Genomic DNA, 20,555 nt, shown 5'->3' with positions numbered 1-20,555 from the left:
CCGCGAAAGTCGAAGCGCGAAGTGGCGAGGGATGACGGTGTATAAATAAAGAATCCTACTTCGCAGAAATTCATTTATCGCGGTAGAGTCTGGAACTGATTAACCGCCATAAATGAGGGCCGACTGTAAACTTCCCATGGAATTACATGAAGAAAAAAAGCAGTAAGAGAAAAGTTGACAATTCACATAAGGAATGTTTTTATATTGATTTTCTAGAGAAATTATAGAATTATATACAATAAATGAGATTTTTCTATAAGATTTTTTGATTGTGCAATTTTAAGATGACATTAAAAATCCAAATTATAATAAATTATACTCCGTTTATACAAATTTTACAATAAGTAATGTGCAACAAGAGGTTAAACAAGATCAACATTTCTCAAAGTTTTTCTATTAAACACTAATTTTTCTAGGTGATAGATATTACCAAGCAAACTATATGTACACACATATACAATGTTTCTAAGCAAAATACATTTTGGGCATAAGGTCATCTGTTAGGGAGGTTGGGCCTAATGATGGACAATTATATTCTGTGCTTTCTCCTTTATAGGATATCAGGGTAGATTCAAAGAGGAAAAATATGTAAAAGGAAATATTTTGGGGGGGGGCAATATGTAGTCTGAGAGGTAGTGAGTGGGGAAAGAGAGTAGGATAGTTTTATTTTTCCTCTACAGCACTCTATTTTCTTATATTACCATCTGTATGAGCACTGGATAATTTCTGCAGCTAGAGGCACAGATATTTCATTCTCCCTACAGGCTGCCTTTCAAGTCACTTCTTAATAGAAACTGGTAGTAGTGGAGAGTAAGCCTGGAATTCCCTGTTCCCAAGAATTTTCCTTATAAGACTTCACCTAAATGATTCAAGGAAAATATCCTCTCAAGTTCTCTACCTCTCAATCATATTTCCTAACGACCACTAAAGACATCAGAAGAATGTGATTCTATCTACTCTCAGAATACTTTTTCACAGACTTCCTATAAATTCTACATAAACAATTAACTGCAACTTTATTCGTATTTTTACTCTCTTTGGTTGTAAATGAGTGATTTTATTGAGTGCTGAGCAGTTTCATCTGTGTTTGCAAGGACATATTTCTTTCAGTACTCCTACATGATGCCTTGGAGGATCAACTAAGATTCAGCTGTATATTGACACAACCATAGTAGAAATTATTCAGCTGCAATCCATGAAAATAAATAAGAAAAATTAACTGAAACAAGATAGAAACTGATTTCCTACTGCTCTCCATTATGGTAGCAATCTATTCTCCTTGAATAAAAAACAAAAAAACCCTGGCTAGTTTGGCTCAGTGGTTAGAGTGTCAGCCCATGGACCAAAGGGTGGCAGGTTCGATTCTGGTCAAGGTCACATACCTCAGTTGTGGTTCCATCCCCAGCCCTGGTTGGGGACATGTGGGAGGCAACCAATCAGTGTGTCTCTCTCGCATCAATGTTTCTCTATGTCTCTCTTTCTCTCTTCCTCATTCTCACTCTATCTGAAAATCAATGGAAAAGTGTCCTCGGGTGAGGATTAAAAAAAAATAATAATAAATCCATTCTTGTATTTTCTAGCTCTATCATATATATGATCTCAATTTCCAAATGTTTATCTTGGTCTGTGTTGGCTTCTCCAGCTCCTTTCCAACAAGCAGAAAGGAAAAAACAAAATAAAAACCTAAGGCCACCTTCAAGAATTTGTACTTAAGACTCTGCTTCCTTCCCATTGGCCAAAATTAGCTGCATGGAAATCTAGAAAATGTGTTTTTGTTGTTGTTACGGCAACAATGTGCATTTCCATATTCAATTATTTTATTACTGAAGACTAAGGGGGAAATTGATATAAAGGAGAACCAGGAGTCTCTGCTATAGGGAGAAATACCATTGGCTCAATATTGATAGTCAGGGAGCTATCAACATCTGTATAAAACTGCAATTTGCATCCTGGTAATCTAACTGCAGAAAAATTTGACTTTTCCTTAGTGATGCCATGTGTGGGAAGTTGTTCTGTCAAGGTGGGTCAAATAATTTGCCTTGGAAAGGACGTGTAATAACTTTCCTGACATGTAAAACATTTGATCCAGAAGATGACATTCAAGAAATAGGTATGGTAGCCGATGGAACTAAGTGTGGAAATGAGAAGGTAGGTCGTGGTTTTTATTCAAATATATATATATATATATTTATATCCTCACCCAGGACATTTTTGCATTTATCTTCAGATATAGCAGGAGGGAAAGAGGAAGGAAGAAAGAGAGAGAAACATCAATGTGAGAGATACACATTGAGTGGTTGCCACCCACATGACCCCAACAGGGGCCGGAGACAAACTGCAACCAAGGTACATGTGTGCCCTTAGCAGGAACCAAACCCGGGACTCTCAGGTCTGCAGGCCCACATTCTAACCGCTGAGCCAAACTGGCCAGGAGTGTTCAACTGATTTTTTGTAGTTTTCCTTTCTTGTTTTGTTTTTCAAGGCCTCCTGGTGTTTTATAGGAGCAGTTTTCAGAGCAATGCTTATGTCATTCATTTATACCTGCCTGCATTGATTCTTTCAGTGTTATTTAATAAATACCTATTATGTGTTTAGCACTAGATTGCTAAACCTAGATAAGTTTGTTTGTTTGTTTGTTTTTTAATTTTATTTTTGTTACAGATGTTTCTCCTTTCTTACCCCATTGACACCTTCTTCCCCACCACTCCACCCCGTCCCCGGCTTTGTTGTCTGTGTCCATTGGTTATGCGTACATGAATATAAGTTCTGTGGTTTATCTCTTCCCTCCCCCCACTACCCTCTTTTCTGAGGGTGGTCAGTCTGTACCCTACTTCCACATCTCTGGGAGTACTCTATTCCTCAGACTGTTATATTCATTATATTCCACAAATGAGTGAGATCATGGGGTATTTTTCTTTTTCTGCTTGTCTTGTTTTGCTTAGGATAATACTTTCCAGGTCCCTCTATGTTATCTCAAAGGATAAAAGATCTTTCTTTCTTACAGCTGCATAGTACTCCATTGTGTATATGTACCAGAGCTTTTATATCTATTCGTCTACTGATGGGCACTTGGGCTGTTTCCAGATCTTAGCTATTGTAAATAGTGCTGCTATGAACATGGGGGTACATATATTCTTTCTGATTGGTGTTTCGGGCTTCTTAGGGTATATTCCTAGAAGTGGAATCACTCGGTCAAATGGCAATTCAATTTTTAATTTTCTGAGGTAACACCATAGTGTTTTCCACAGTGGCTGCACCATTCTACATTACCATCAGCAGTTACTCGAGTCTTCTTTTCTCCACACCCTCGCCAACACTTGTTATTTGAGGATTTGTTGATGGCGGCCATTCTGACAGGTGTGAGGTGATACCCCATTGTTGTTTTAATTTGCATCTCTCTGATGATTAGTGATGTTGAGCATTTCTTCATATGTCTCTTGGCCATTTGTATGTCCTGTTTGGAGAGGTGTCTATTCAGCTCCTCTGCCCATTTTTTAATTGGGTTCTTTGTCTTCCTTTTGTTGAGTTGTATGAGTACTCTATATATTTTAGAAATTAACCCCTTATCTGATGTATCATTGGCAATGATGCTCTCCCAGACAGTGGGTTGCATTTCCATTTTGATGGTTGTTTTTTTTGCTGTGCAGAAGCTTTTGTGCTTGATGTAGTTCCATGTGTTCATTTTCTCCTTTGTTTCTGTTGCCTTAGGTGATGTATCAGTGAAAATTCTGCTGCATATGATGTCTGAAATTTTCTTGCCTACAGTTTCTTCTAGGATTTTTATGGATTCACAGGTCACATTTAAGACTTTTATCCATTTTGAGTTTATTTTTGTGTATGGTATAAGTTGATGGTCAGTTTCATTTTTTTTGCATGTAGTTGTCCAATTTTCCCAACACGATTTCTTAAAGAGTCTGTCTTTACTTCATTGTATGCTCTTGCCTCCTTTGTCAAATATTAATTGAACATAATGTCTTGGGTCCATTTCTGGGTTCTCTGTTCTGTTCCACTGGTCTATATGCCTGTTCTTGTGCCAGTACCAGGCTGTTTTAATTATAGTAGCTTTGTAGTATAACCTAATATCTGGTATTGTGATCCCACCTACTTTGTCCTTCTTTTTCAAGATTGCTGTGGCTATTCGGGGTCTTTTTTGGTTCCATATGAACTTTTGAAGTATTCATTTTAGTTCTGTGAAATATGTCATTGGTATTTTTTTTTATCCTTACCTGACGACCTTTTTTCCACTTTTTGTTCAGAAAGAGTAGGAACAGAAAAGAAGAAGGGAAAGAGAGAAAGAGAAACATCGATGTGAAAGGGACACATCGAGTGGCTGCCACCTGCACGACCCAACCAGGGCCAGGGACAAACTGCAACCAAAATGTGTGCCCTTAGCAGGAACCAAACCTGGGTTTCTCCTTACCACAGGCCAACGCTCTAACCGCTGAGCCAAATCAGCCAGGGCTACATCGTTGGTATTTGATGGGGATTGCACTGAATCTATAGATTGCTTTGGGTAGTTTGGTCATTTTAATTATGTTAATTCTTCCAATCCATGAACAAAGTATGTGCTTCCACTTTTTTATATCTTCCTCTATTTTTTTTGAATGTCCTGTATTTTTCTGCCAAATAGGTCCTTTACTTCTTTGGTTAAGTTTATTCCTAGGTGTCTTAATGTTTTTGCCACAGTGGTAAATGGGGTTGTTTTTTCAGTTTCTCTTTCTGTGAGTTCATTATTGGTGTATAAGAATACCATCAATTTCTTGACGTTAATTTTTGTATCCTGCTACTTTGCCAAATTCATTATTAAGTTTAGTAGATTTTTGATGGAGTCTTTAGGGTGTTCCATGTATAATATCATGTCATCTGCAAATAATGACAGTTTTACTTCCTCCTTTCCAATTTGGATCCCTTTTATTTTTACTTTATGTTTGATTGCTGTGGCTAAGACTTCAGTACTATGTTAAATAAGAGTGGCAAAAGTGGGCATCCCTGTCTTGTTCCTGTTCTTACTGGAAATGCTTTAAGTTTCTGCCCATTGAGTATGATGTTGGCTGTAGGTCTCTTATATATGGCCTTTATTATGTTGAGATATGATCCCTCTATTCCCATATTGCTGAGTGTTTTTATCAGAAATGGGTGCTGGATTTTGTCAAAGCCTTTTTTGATTTTTATTCTTCTTTCTATTTATGTGGTGTATCACATTTATTGAATTGCAAATATTGTATCAGCCTTGCATCCCTGGGATGAATCCCACTTGGTCATGGTGAATAATTTTTTTGATGTATTTCTGGATCCGATTTGCTAGTATTTTGTTCAGGATTTTGGCGTCTATGTTCATCAGTGATATTGGACTGTAGTTGTCTTTCTTTGTAGTGTCTTTTTCTGGTTTTGGAATTAGAATTATGTTGGCCTCATAGAACGAGATTGGAAGTCTTCCTTCTTCTTGAGTTTTTTGTAATAGTTTGAGGAGAATGGGTGTTAGTTCTTTTATGAATGTTCAGTAAAACTCCCCGGTGAAGCCATCCAGGCGTGGGCTTCTGTTTGCTGGGAGAGTCTTGATTAACTCTTCAATTTCCTTAGTTGTTATTGGTCTGTTCAAGTTTTTTATCTCTTCTCGGTCCAGTTTTGGGAGACTATGTGTTTCTAGAATTAGTCCATTTCGCTTAGATTGTCAAATTTGTTGCCATATAATTGTTCATAGTAGTTAACAATCTTTTGTATTTCTGTGGTGTCAGTTGTTACTTCTCCTCTTTCATTTCTGATTTTGTGTATTTGGGTTCTCTCTCTTTGTTTCTTGGTGAGTCTAGCTAAAGGTCCATCAATCTTGTTTATCTTTTCGAAAAACCAGCTCTTTATTTCATTTATCCTTTGAATTATGTTTTTGGTCTCCATGTCATTTATTTCTGCTCTTATCTTTACTATTTCCTTCCTTCTACTTGCTCTGGGGTTTTCTTTTTGTTTGCTTTCTAGTTGTTTAAGTAGTGAGGTTAGATAATCTATTAGAGATTTTTCTTGTTTCTTGAGGTAGGCCTGTAGTGCTATGAACTTCCCTCTCAGAACTACTTTCACTGCATCCCATAGATTTTGTGTTGTTGTTAAACTTAAGTAAGTTTTATTGCCCCCAAATTGGCAGTCACCCTGAATGATAGTCACTCTGATAATAATAAAGAAATTAACAATAATATTTATTTTTATATTCATGATGATTTTTAATATTGCAGAAGATGTAATATTAACATAGTTTATGTAATATTTGTGGTTGGATTGGGTACCTTGTATCATGTGAAATGCTCAGCTCCGTGGTCAATATCCAATATTAAGAGTTGGCCTGAACAAAGTAGCAGGATACAAAATTAACGTCAAGAAATCGATGGCATTCTTATACACCAATGATGAACTCACAGAAAGAGAAACTAGGCAAACAATCCCATTTACCATTGCGGCAAAAAAATTAAGATACCTAGGAATAAACTTAACTAAAGAGATAAAGGACCTATTCGCAGAAAACTACAGATCTTTGAAAAATGAAATAGAGCAAGATGTAAAAAAGTGGAAGAACATACCCTGTTCATGGATTGGGAGAATTAACATCATTAAAATGTCCATATTACCCAAAGCAATCTATAGATTCAACGCAATCCCCATCAAAATACCAACGGCATACTTCAAAGAATTAGAACAATTACTTCAAAAGTTCATATGGAACCAAAAAAGGCCTCGAATAGCCACAGCAATCTTGAAAAGGAAGAACAAAGTTGGAGGGATCACAATACCAGATTTCAGGTTATACTACAAAGCCACCATAATCAAAACAGCCTGGTACTGGCACAAGAACAGGTATATAGACCAGTGGAACAGAATAGAGAACCCAGAAATGGACCCTAGGCAATATGCTCAATTAATATTTGACAAAGGTGGCAAGAGCATACAGTGGAGTAAGGACAGCCTCTTTAATAAATGGTGCTGGGAAAATTGGACAGCTACTTGCCGAAAAATGAAACTAGACCATCAACTTACACCCTACACCAAAATAAACTCAAAATGGATAAAAGACTTAAATGTAACCCATGAATCCATAAAAATCCTAGAGGAGACTGTGGGCAACAAAATCTCAGACATCATACGCAGCAGAATTTTTACTGACACATCACCTAAGGCAATAGAAACAAAGGAGAAAATGAACACATGGGACTACATCAAACTCAAAAGCTTCTGCACAGCGAAAGATACAATCATCAAAACGGAAAGGCTACCCACTGTATGGGAGAGCATAATTGCCAATGATATATCAGATAAGGGGTTAATTTCCAATACATATAAAGTGCTCACACAACTCCACAAAAGGAAGACAAAGAATCCAATTAAAAAATGGGCAGAGGAACTAAATAGACACCTCTCCAAACAGGACATACAAATGGCTAAGAGACATATGAAGAAATGTTCATCATCACTAATCATCAGAGAGATGCAAATCAAAACAACAATGAGGTACCACCTCACACCGGTCAGAATGGCCGCCATCAACAAATCATCAAACAACAAGTGTTGGCGAGGGTGTGGAGAAAAGGGGACTCTAGTACACTGCTGGTGGGAATGCAGACTGGTGCAGCCACTATGGAAAACAATATGGTGTCACCTCAAAAAATTAAAAATTGAACTCCCATTTGACCCAGTGATCCCACTTCTAGGAATATACCCTAAGAAGCCTGAAACACCAATCAGAAAGAATATATGTACCCCCATCTTTGTAGCAGCACTATTTACAATCGCTAAGATCTGGAAACAGCCCAAGTGCCCATCAGTAGACGAATGGATTAAAAAGCTGTGGTACATATACACAATGGAGTACTACGCAGCGGTAAGAAAGAAAGATCTCTTATCCTTTGAGACTACATGGAGGGACCTGGAAAGTATCATCCTGAGTGAAACAAGCCAAGCAGAGAAAGACAAATTTCATATGATCTCACTGATTTCTGGAATATAATGAACATAACAGTTTGAGGACAATCCCCTAAGGAGTGGGGAGCTGAGAGAGGGATGAACAACAGAATTTATATGCATATAGGCATGAACAGTGGACATGGACAACAATCGGGGGAAGGGGCGGGGAGGGAAGGGGGAGGGGGGAACCACTGGGGGGAAAAAGGTGAATCATTTGTAACAAAAATTATTCAATAAAAAAAAAAAAAAAAAAAAAAAAAAAGAAAATCAAGAAGAAAAAAAAAAAAAAAAAAAAAAAAGAGTTGGCCTGAAGAGGTGGGTTAAAGTAATGATCCCTGAGGAAAGAAGTGAAGTAAGAAAATCTTTAAAGAGGACTTTCTAAATATTATATTATAAAAATTATCCAGATCCCATCTTCCTATTTTCAAAAGAATGCTGTGTTTTCCAAATAAAAAGGTAAGTTTAGTAACAGTAATAGTGGCTAATAATATAAGGCCAAATTTCAGACAGACAACAGTTTGCAGAGCTGACAGCATTGGATATTGGTGTAAACTTCATGTTTTTCACATTGTTTTCAGGTTTGCATTAATGCAGAATGTGTGGATATTGAGAGAGCCTACAAATCAACCAATTGTTCATCTAAGTGCAAAAGACATGCTGTAAGTCTTGAAAATATTTCCCCAAGCTTGCTGAATCTTATGTACTTTTTAGGTCAGTTTTGATTATATAAAATAATATTTCAGTGTGAAATAATTAAAATGCTTAAGTTTGTCTAACCCCTAAGTGATGTGTTTCAATGAAAAATTTCTTCTAAGAACTTGGTATGTATAAAATTTCTATTATTGATTTGGAGATGGTCGAAAAATGCAGAACAGGGGCTATTCCATTTTTAGAATGGACTTAATGGTGGATGGGTAGGCCCTTGGGTGGATGGTTAGTCTACTGTGGAAACTGACTGGATTGTTGATCCCCCAGGTGTGTGACCACGAGCTCCAGTGCCGGTGTAAGGAGGGCTGGGCACCTCCTGATTGTGATGACTCCTCTGTGGTCTTCTGTAGGTAACATTACACATTTAACCTGAGAAACTGCTCTTCTTTCCCAAGCTATTTGTTTCATATGACAAAAGATTTCATTGCCTCTTTTCTCTCCTCTTGGAATGTCTGTACTCTAAATACTGAATCAACAATATTAATCTTCAAAGTCTCTTTAACAGACTTCTAATCCTATTTTCTACATCCTTATGCATTTACTCTACATACAAGAAGATTTCTTCAAATTTTATGTTTATAATCTTATTTTAATTTCCCAAATTATCTTGTTTTCTGAGTGTTCCATTTTCATACCAGCCTTGACTTAAAGTATAGATATAACTTCCTCATAAAACTCTCTAAGAATATGACAGATCATTTTTGTAGGTTTAATTCTGTTTTCTGAACTACCTCTATTTCTTTTGAGTTTGACAATTCTGTTTTTTTACCCTGTCTCTTGTATTTCATTGTATTATTGTGTATGTGATCTTTTATTGAATATGGGATTAAGTTGACTTGAGTTAGTTCATATGGATTTTCTTTGCATGTACTTACCAATAACTTCTGCTGAGGGAGAGTTGGCTGTGAGCTGTATCAGTAGATAGACACCACTCCCTACAGGCCATCAGGGTGGTAAGCAACTTGACTGGAGGTCCTCACTTCTAGTCGCTGTGGTGAAGAGTACTTTGCCATGAGGAGAGAGGTCTTTATTTCATTTACTTTCTGAGAGAGTTGATTTTTCTTTGCACTCAATTTCTCCTTGATTCTTCCTTCTCTCTTTGATTTAGTATAGTATCTGCCATTAGCCTCTGTGCTGTTTCTTGGGCATGAGCCACTCCAGTTATATATACACATGGGATGGGGAGAGGCCTGAATGAATCATCTGTCCCAAGTTCAGATTCTCTGTTGACTTCCCAAGAAAAAATAGCATCTACTTCTGATGATTGGGCTTGTTAATATTTTTTTTTTAATTTGTTGATTTTTTGTTAGACTTCCCGAGAAGAAATAGCATCTACTTTTGATGTTTGGAGCTTTAATTTATTCTGTTTCTCTCCACATAAATTCTTATACTTGCTATATTTTTATAATTCTTTTCATTTTCTGGAAGGTGGGAAATATCAGATACTTGAAGAGAAATTATCTTACCAGGAAACCTACTACTGCTGTCTGCATGTATGTGTGTTCACACTTGTGAACTTTTCTTGTATTTATACACAATATAATCTTACTTGCAATCTCTTTAATAAGAGAATGATAGCTGTTTGAATTGCTCTTCAAATTTGTACTTCTTGATACCTGTGGTTTCCAATTATTATAAGAAAAATGAATATTTGAAATACCATAGTATTGAGGTTACATTTATTATTTAGATAAGTAGGTAAAACAAAAACACCACAGATAAGCAGGAAATTTGTTTAAACCATCCCCCAATTCACAGGGTCACATAATTTCTTTTTTGTCCATGATTTTTCTGATATAGAGCAAAATTCAATAGAATACCTAGTTGTGTCTCTGTCAATTGTCTTATATCTCAGTTCCTTATTTGCTACTGACAGGAATAGAATTTCAAGTCTTCAGTTTCTTTTTCCCTGTTTTATTTCAAGGTTGAGTGTTAAAAACATTTCACTCCTTTTCTACCATCTCCCTTATTTTATATTCCCTTTAAATTTTCAGTCATTCATTCTCCAGTTATTACAGACATCATTCCTTCTAATACTTCTCAGTAGTATTTGCTTTACCTATCTTACATGAAATGTTTTATATAGATTTCCCCTTTATTTACTTCATCTAAATAATATTTCTAATCATGATCAAAATTCATCTTCATTTTACTGCCTATGAGATATTTTCCAAAGAATGCATATTCTCTGGGGAAAGGGTAGATGGAGTTTGGCTAAATGAGCATAAGTACTAATGTGATGTGTATGTGTGGATTTCTCATAACCTCACTCAGCCTGCATCTCTGTTGCAGACTTCTCCATTGTGGTTGGGGTGCTGTTCCCTGTGGCTATCATATTTGTGGTGTTTGCTATATTATCTCGTCACCAAAGCACCCGAAGAAATCAGAAGAAAGTCCAGAGGTAGGCTTTTATCTGAGGACTTTTTGGCCTCTAATTTATTTTAAATTCAAAGATATGATCCAAATTATCAAATTTAATTTTGGTTTACTTCAAGTATTTAGAAATAAGTACAGTTACATTTTGCTTGGACCAGAAGCTGAGTATCCCTTTTACTGAGAAATCTTTAATATAAGACATGTCTTTTTTTATGTAATTACTGTATATATAATTAATAATAAGATAAATAACTCATTATTAAAGATTTTTCACTTATAATAAGAATACATATCTAACCTTTATTGATCACTATCTTTATGATAATCACTTTTATTAAGTCCTTTTACATACATTATCTCATTGCATCTCACAAGAATATCATGAGGCAGTAACTATTTTTTTGTATTTGATAGGTTAAAAGATGGTATATATTAATTTTACAGCAATACTGCAAGGTTAGGCACTTCGCATTTTACCGATGTGGAAACAGGAGCTCAGAGAGGTTAATAAACATGTTCGAAGTTTCACAGTTAGTGATGGAGTCTTGACATGCACTAAGGTCAGTCAGTCTTTTGAACATGTTCTTGACACTACAGCATCTTTCTTGCATTTTATTTTTATTTTCTATTTTATTTTTTTTGGTATGTGCCCCCAGCGAGAACCAAACCCGGGACTCTCTGGTCCGCAGGCCAACTCTCCAACTGCTGAGCCAAACCGGCCAGGGTTCTTTCTTGCATTTAAAAAAAGACTATTTACCCATAATGGGCTATTAATAAATATTGAAGGGATAAAGTAAATCATTAATTAAATCACATAATTTAGAAAAAGTTGGATTCAACACCATCATTATTACAATTCAGGGCTCTGCAAGAGAATCCAAAAGAAAATCAGTGATGGTGATGATGACTTACCTGAAGAACATCTTAGGGAGCATGTGAAAACCCAGTCACCAAGGATAACTCAACAGGCAAAGGAAATCGGCAAATTTATCTTGAGTTTCTTTCCAAGGGAGAACAAACTACTAAGTAAATTTGTGTGATATATTTTTACGTATAGGCCACTGGTTACCACTGGCACTATGTCCTGCAGACAGAAGAGGAAACCACAGTTGGAGAAGGTTGTTCAACCCCAACAGGTTAATCATAGTTTGTACTATGCTTGCTGTGGACCCCAGTTTGTGATTCTCTCTCTCCTTTTTTTTTTTTTTTGCCCTGACCATCTATCTGTTATTTCTATTCATCAGTGTTTTATAAATTCACTGATTTGTGAGTATGCAGCAAGGATTGTGGGCTCTGTAACTACATATTCAGAAATTTGGTTAAATGCAGAAGAGTCTCCCTAAAATGCAGAAATGTGTAAGCTGCTTTGCTGGGATTCACAAAATACAAACAGAATAGAGACAACAAGTAGGGCAGATGTCAGATCTCTCTCTCTCGCTCTCTCTCTCTCTCTCTCTCTCTCTCTCAATTTCTGATTTCTTTAAAATTGTCCCAATAAAGAAAATAATACACGTATTTGTATGAATATGTGTGTGTGTGTGTGTGTGTGTGTGTGTGTGTGTGTATACATAATATGTATAACTCCTAATGCCTTGGTGGTGTCCTGCAAGTTTAAAATGATAATGGCCTTGGTAATAGTGTTTTTGATGGAAATTTACAATCTCCAATAGCTCTGGACATAGCAGAATGCAGAAGCTAGACACTGTGATTTCCCATCCAGTCTTCTGGTGTCATCTCAGTTCTGGTCTCCCATGCTTTGAAAGTCCAGCTTATTTGGAGGCTAAACATAGGACACTGATACATTTATTTTGAAATATGAATATATATACATTTTTATTTTAAGATGAATCAGATGAAGCTTCATGCCCCTGATGTACCAGTAGATGGGAGTGATCCTCCAGCTTCTTTTGTGAGTTAGCAACTTCTCTTAAATGTCACTTCCAATCTAACTTTAAGGAAATAATAGTGAAAGACATAACCTACAATGTCCAATTATTTCTTTAGAAGATTGTTGCAATCTGTGTGATTAAAATAAAATATAGATTATTCTACACAACTTTTTGAAAATACCTAATTTGAGAATGTGTGCCTATTCATTATACTCCTAAATTTGACCCTTAAACCAGAATTGTCACATCTATAAAGCTGCTAACTCATTACAGGAATAGTGCCAATCTGCTTCATAGAGTGGCATCTCAATCATATATCTATTGGCATTGGATTTATTTCTCAGTTGTATGTGTACACTTAAATGAAAACCATTTAGACCATTCTCATAGGTTTAGACCATTCTCATGGGTGAGGTCATAAATTCTCTATTTCTGAACATAATTTAAGCCTTTCCATTAAGCACATCTGTTTTTAAGATCTCATCTTTGAATTATTTTTTTTTATCTCTTACCAGCTAACTACAAAGCCAGATTTTTCACCACCTCCAATTCCTACATCTGTATCATCTTCCTCTTTTGTTGTAAGTATCAGATGGTGCTTGGTGATCTTTTAAATGTATTTTGTGCCCACTGCGAATGTGTCTTTAAATCTATAGGGTCCTTTATCAAGACATGTGCTTCCTAGGCTAATCTGAGATACGATGGCAAGGTCTATTTACTACCTATAAATGATTATAGGTATTAATTTATTATTATTAAAAATAGTCCTGTTATGTAATTGTTAAGAAATTATAAATAGTTCTGCTGTAGAAGACAAACTATATACCTCAAAGAATAGTTTCTAGATGCTGATTTTGGAGGATGTAAAATTTAATATATTATATTTTACTTTTTTATTTATTATAGATAGAATAAGACCTATGTTAGTCATAATTTTCTGTAGGAGGTAGGGCATGAAAAACAGACCACACATAGGCAAATGTGGAATAAAAGTCAGGCACTCGTGAAGTAAAGTAATTAATTCAGTCAAGTAGTCACTGAGCATATTTCCTCTGTTGGGGTGCTCTGTTGTGAGTAAATGAATAAACTAAAATTTAAGGTCTTTGTTGTTGTTTTTTTTTCCAAGAACTTCTACAATTTTAGTTGGAAAACAAGTCAAATATATATCAATCACTTAATTGCTCATATAATATTTATGCCAAAGCAGGTGATCCTGAGGAGAATATGGAAAGGGGGAAATGAATGGGGTCAGGTGGTTAAAACAGGAAGAAAATCCATTGATTAAGTAGCTGGAATTTGAACTGGACTCTGGGGGTTAGGTAGAATTTACATGAATAATGAGAAAGTCAGGAAAGATTTAAATAAGGAAATAAGTATAGCTAAGATGGGAAATGCATAGCATTTCTAATGATTTACCATTATTTTTGTTTCTAATATAGCATAAGAAAATACAGGTTGTTCCCTTTACTGTTTTCAAGGATAAGGCAGTGTCTATGCCTAAAAACTATAGCCAAATTATTATAATCCTGTAGCACCCCTAGAGTCAAGGAGAGAAATAAAAACCACGTCTTCCCAGATATTCACTAAGAATATCTGTATGATTGTAGGATGGGTGCTAACATATGTCTGCCTTCTGAGTTTGACCAACAATCAACAGGAAGAAGATGGGTGGGTCTTAGATATAAAGTGATGATGATTTCAATATTCTTCATTCTTTCAGAAAAATCCCCCAAGGATAGTGACATGGAGGAAGTACCCCATAAAATAATAATCACCTAATATCTTATAATTCTTCTCCTGATCCCCCACTGTCTCCACATTATACTAATTAGTTGGATGGATATTTACATCTCAGTGTGGTGTTTTTCTTACCTTCTTTTCTTATACTCCCATGTTCTCACTCCTGCCCTGTGATGTATCAAATGATCCATAAAATAGAAAGTGTGACTACAGGGAATTAATTTTAATTTCTTAATATTTCAAAGTTATGAAATATACACATTTTTAGGAAAAGTTGATCATTTAAGAGTTTTATCTTTTTCAGGACTCCAATCCAAATGTCTGAAGCAATAGCTAAGCAAGGATTGGTGGAAAAATGATCAACTTGGAAGACTGGGCCATCTGGATGAAAGAGAAATATATGGACTATTTTACTACTATTTGCTTTTGATACCCAAGGAGGTTAAAATTTCTTAATTCAAGTCATACTTTCAAAAGAGTAAACACAATTTTTCAAGAGAGGTGTACTTTTGAGAATCTTTTTTGAATTTAAAATTTCTGTTCTTCATATTCAGGGGAAGGAAGATGACTCTACAAATACAGTTTTGAAGCTGAAATTTCAAATTAGGTGACTTTTCTACTCCCCCACATTTTTTTTTTTTTTACTGTGATGTTGATTAATATTTGTTCAAATATCTTGAACACCTTGATTTTCTTACCCTCTAATAAAAATAAAATACAAGTAATCACAGGAAACAGGGAAGGATGGGAGAAAAATAGTACTCATCATTGGAAAACTGACAATAACTTAATTGTTTTAACCATTAACCTGTCAAATTAGAACCCTTTGTTAAGAAAAATCATATAAACATTTTCTGATTTATATAATATCTCTTTCCTATATTATCTTCTACAATCCATATGAGCTATATAATTTAAGGTTTATTACAATTGAATAAACTTTACCAATTAAAAATATTTTTCATAAAACTTTTTATAACTTAGTTACTGGCAAGGTGAAAGTGAACTTTACTTTTTAAGTAAAGAACTTCTAGTTAAATAAATAAAATCAGAGATTATAAACTGGTAGCCTTACAGACATGTACGAATTACAAATTTATTCTTACTGGACCTGAATAATTTCGGCCACAAAGTATTTTTAAGTGTTTTGCATTTATTTATGCAACAAGTCCCAGTATTTAAAAATTGGGACATGTTGCATAAACATCCAGATTTCCAGCTTATTAATAATTAAACAATCTGTCAACACTAATCACAGGCTCATAGCAAACATTTGCTTAGTTGACGGGTGATGGAACAAACATTGTTGGTTGCCTGTCAAATAACCGTCGTCTTTGTTGCTTCCAGAGCTCCAAATTGTTCAGTTGTCCATATTTATTTATTTATTTAAAAAAAATTTTTTTCTTTATTGATATTTTTAGAGACAGAGAAAGGGAGAGGGAAAAGAGATACAAACATTGATGATAGAGAACATCAACTGGCTGCCTCCTGCGTGCCCCCCACTGGGGAGCAGGCCCACAACCTGAGCATGTGCCCTGACTGGGAATGGAACTGATGACCTCTTGGTGCATGGGTCCATGGTCAATCACTAAGCCAACTGGCTGGCCATTCAGTTGTCCATATTTTATTGTATTGATTTTATTTTTAGAGAGAGAGGAAGGGAGAGAGAGATAGAAACATCAATGTGAGAGAGAAACATCAATTGGCTGCCTCCTACACACCTCCTACTGGGGATCAAGCCCACAACCAGGTCTTGTGCCCTGACCCCTGACAGGAAATCAAACTGGGACCTCTCAGTCCATGGGATGACATTCAATCTGCTGAGCCATGGCAGCCGGACACAGTTGTCCATATTTTAAAAGAGTAATTCTAACTCCCTCTCAATAGATTATTACTCTAAGTCAACTTAAGAATCTCATTTTCCTTACTAGTGGTTGATTTGGAGGTGAGAGCAGTCCCTCCCCACCCCACCCCCACTTTTTTTTTTTTTTTTTTTTTTTTTTGCCAATGAGACAAGGGAGGAGATATACTGAGGACTTTCTTGGAAAAATCCCCTCGTCCCTTCTTCGGGGTGTTCCCTCTGGCATATCCTCTCTGGCAGTGTCACAGCCATGTTGCAATTAGGTAGAGCAGAAAGATGAAAACAATACAGTTTGGTCTTTCAATAATGTCATTGAACTGGCAGATTAGTAACTGCTGGAGTCACCCCACACTTTGTTAGGACTTCCTATTTATATGATCAATACAATTTCTTACTGTTTAAGCCATTTCAAGTTGGATTTTCTCTTACTTGTAACAGAAGTCATTCCATTATTTGGACACAAGCTTTCCACTTCAGCAATACCACTATACAGTGATACCTCGGTTCTCGAACGCCTCGGATTTCAACCAAATCGGTATTCGACCAGGAGATTCGAGAAACTTTTGTCTTGGTATCCGAACAAATATTTGGAACTCGAACTTCCGAGATGAGCCGAGTTGAGCCGAATGGCGTTCATTCGGCCCAGCGCGCCTTGCTTGCGTCATCAGTGTGAGTGCAGAGAGAGAGTCACGCTTTGTGGAGTCACGCTTTCCTATTGGGGTTTCATTGCTTCGGTTCTCGAACAATTCGGTTCTCGACCGTCCTCCTGGAACGAATTATGTTCGAGAACCGAGGTATCACTGTACATTTATACTAGGCTTGCTTTACTCATTTGCAGCATGGATCTGGCCTCATTGACCTTTCTTTCAATGGGGGACTTTGCCTACAAGAAGTTCATTTGGCCTTGCAGTGTGAATTTCTAGATAAACTCATGCTGGCCTCAGAAGTGAAGCTCAATCCCCGGCAAACCCAGAGTCCATCTGTCAGATCATTTTAATTGCAGCAACTTTTCTTTCCATGTGGGAGTTTAATCAAGAACACATTAAAAAGATACAGCTTTATCTGCAGTGTGAGGTTTCAGAAGACCCTGCCTTAAGCCAGAAATAAATCTCTATTTGCAGCAAGGCCATAATCTTAATGTATGATCATCTATGAATCTTTGCTGGGTTACGTTGTTGTTGTTTTATTTGTTTTCATTCCTGTCCCCGTCTCATTCTTTTAATACTGACAAAATAGGAATATTGAACCTATGAATCTTCAAATAGCCACCTATATAACCTGAGCTAGAAACAAAACAGATGCTCTCCAGAAATGAACATTCCTGTAATTCTGAAATGATGTCACTAGGTCCTTGAGGCTTATGGAGATGGATGACAGGAGGACAATGACGGAAAAACCATTCTCTTTTCCTAAGACTTTGAACTGAAACCTTACTAAGTTTCCTGGTGCGCTGAACTACAGACCAATTTATACAGTTTAAAACAAAGACTCTGATTTCACAGTCCTGTTTCCAAACTAGATCTGCAATACACTAACTTTAGGAGACTTCTTCTAATATGATATTTAAACACCTCATGTATGCCACCAAACCTTATATACATATATATTTTAAAATTTTACCAGATTAAATTGTGTGTTTTTTCCAGGTACTCTAGGACTGGTGTACCATAGGATATTACTAAATACTCCTTAGTACTTCAACCATTTACTGCTTTTAATGACTTTAGGAATGCTTTTAACTTTGTATGAAATTATGAAGTCTGCATGAAAAGGAAAGCAAGCTTTACATGCAACCAGAAGTTATGAAAAGGGGGAAGCTATGCTACTATTTAAGTTGGTAAGAATGATACCTATGTGGCAAAGAATTGAGGATAATCTCTGCCCAACAGCCAGTGAGAAACTGAGTACTTCAATCCAATGACCCTGAAGGAACTAATTCTGCCAACAAGCACTGAATGAGCTTGGAAACAGTTCTTATCCCAGTGGGATTTTGACTGACACTTCATGAGAGAAACTGAAGCAGAAGACTCAGCTAAGTTTTGACCACATTATACAAGCACATAAATTGTGAGATAATTAGGTGTTCTTTTAAGCAACTCTGGTTTGGGAAAATTTGTTATACAACAAGTGATAATTGCTACCAAGTGGATACACATCAAATGTTTACAATATTCCAGACCAGTTTACACAGAATTAACTGCTGTATTTGACAGGACTTCCATCATCTCAAAATTAATTTCTTTCTTTCTCTCTTTCTTTCTCTCTCTTTCTTCCCTCCCTCCCTCCCTCCCTCCCTTCCATCCTTCCTTCCTTCCTTCCTTCCTTCCTTCCTTCCTTCCTTCCTTCCTTCCTTCCATTTCTTTCTTTCTCTCTCTCTCTCTTTTTCTTCCTCCCTCCCTCTCCCTCCTTTCTTTCTTTTCACTTTCATTTATTCCTTCCTCTTTTTTCAGAATACTGATTATCTGCTTGAGATCACTAATATCCGGTCTTCTCAAATATCATGTTCTCTCTCACTTTTGTTTACCTACTTCCTTAGTACTTTTGAAAAATTTCTTAATTTTATTTTCCAAATTATTTATTTTATGTTTAATATTGTCAATCCTCACTTTTACTAATTTTAAAGCATTTTATAATTGTTTCTTATCTTTGCTTGGTAACATTCTCTTCTTTTCTATCTCACATTAGTTTATAAAGGCCTACCAATTAACTGTTTTATTCTTTTGTTTCCAGAATTTTACTTCTAAAATTAAATTAACAAAGAAAACTTTATTAGTATGTCTCAAAGTAACTATTTTTCAAAAGTATATCCTTCCTCTGCCATTTGAGTACTATATTCTTTGTCATTCACCAACACAACTATCTCCAGGTGGCTCACCTTTATGTTCTATTTCAGCCTAAAAATTAATCTCACATTTTATATATTTGATGATAGATTCTATCTCTTGAGGAAAGAACTCTGGTACACCAGCATGCTGAGTGTAATTATAGCAATAAGTGGGGTCATAAGTAAATTTTACATATTCTTCTCTGCTCAGATTCTTTTTTCTCCTTAAGCCAAAGCTGTCTACCATGGCCAGACCAAGAGTGACACAGCCTTGTTGGAGATCCTGAGATACACCTCATTAGGAAAACTCCTGACTCATTAAGGGGAAATCCTCAAACAATACAATTTGTAATCATCTTGGGACATTTGCTCTTGAATTTCCCTAATCTTTTCTGCTGCTTGCAGAAAAAAAAGACCTTTTCTTGTCAATGGCCACTTTAGACATTGCTTAGCAACTAGCCTGGGTGGTCTGCTATGCTGTTCAACACTAAACATTTACTAGACTTAATAAATGAATTTGGCAAAGTGGCAGGATACAAAACTAACGTCAAGAAATTGATGGCATTCTATATACCTATGATAAACTAACAGAAAGAGAAACTAAGAAAACAATCCCATTTATCATTGTGGCTAAATAATTAAGATACCTAGGAATAAACTTAACCAAAGAAATAAAGGACCTATTTGCAGAAAACTACAGGTCATTGAAAAAAGAAATAGAGGAAGATATAAAAAAGTGGAAGCACATAACTTCTTCATGGATTGGAAGAATTAACAACATTAAAATGTCCATACTACCCAAAGCAATCTGTAGATTCAATGCAATACCCATCAAAATACCAAGGACATACTTCACAGAACTCGAACAAATACTTCAAAAGTTTATATGGAACCAAAAAAGACGTTGAATAGCCACAGCAATCTTGAAAAAGAAGAACAAAGTAGGAGGGATCACATTACCAGATTTCAGGTTATACTACAAAGCGACTGTAATCAAAACAGCCTGGTACTGGCACAAGAACAGGCATATAGACCAGTGGAACAGAACAGAGAACCCAGAAATGGACCCAAGGCAATATGCTCAATTAACATCTGACAAAGGTGGCAAGAGCATACAGAGGAGTAAAGACAGCCTCTTTAATAAATGGTGTTTGAAAACTTGGACAACTACATGCAAAAAAATAAAACTAGACCATAAATTTACACCATACACAAG

At 36.0% G+C, this 20,555-nt stretch overlaps 1 protein-coding gene across 1 annotated transcript in view; it reads left to right on the top strand.

The window, feature by feature from the left end:
* ADAM28 (ADAM metallopeptidase domain 28) overlaps nt 1-14,999 on the top strand; it is a 54,548-nt gene extending 39,549 nt beyond the window's left edge. The window contains exons 15-22 of the mRNA XM_036240689.1: nt 1,989-2,148; nt 8,520-8,600; nt 8,917-8,995; nt 10,942-11,050; nt 12,083-12,161; nt 12,869-12,934; nt 13,430-13,495; nt 14,959-14,999. Coding sequence (XP_036096582.1) covers nt 1,989-2,148; nt 8,520-8,600; nt 8,917-8,995; nt 10,942-11,050; nt 12,083-12,161; nt 12,869-12,934; nt 13,430-13,495; nt 14,959-14,979 — 661 coding nt within the window. The 3' untranslated portion in view covers nt 14,980-14,999. The remainder of the gene's footprint in view (nt 1-1,988; nt 2,149-8,519; nt 8,601-8,916; nt 8,996-10,941; nt 11,051-12,082; nt 12,162-12,868; nt 12,935-13,429; nt 13,496-14,958) is intronic.
* Nucleotides 15,000-20,555: the final 5,556 nt, after the last annotated feature.

The sequence above is a fragment of the Molossus molossus genome, unplaced genomic scaffold, assembly GCF_014108415.1.
Source record: "Molossus molossus isolate mMolMol1 unplaced genomic scaffold, mMolMol1.p scaffold_m16_p_4, whole genome shotgun sequence".
Lineage (NCBI taxonomy): Eukaryota > Metazoa > Chordata > Mammalia > Chiroptera > Molossidae > Molossus > Molossus molossus.
This window is presented reverse-complemented; position numbering and strand designations above follow the sequence as displayed.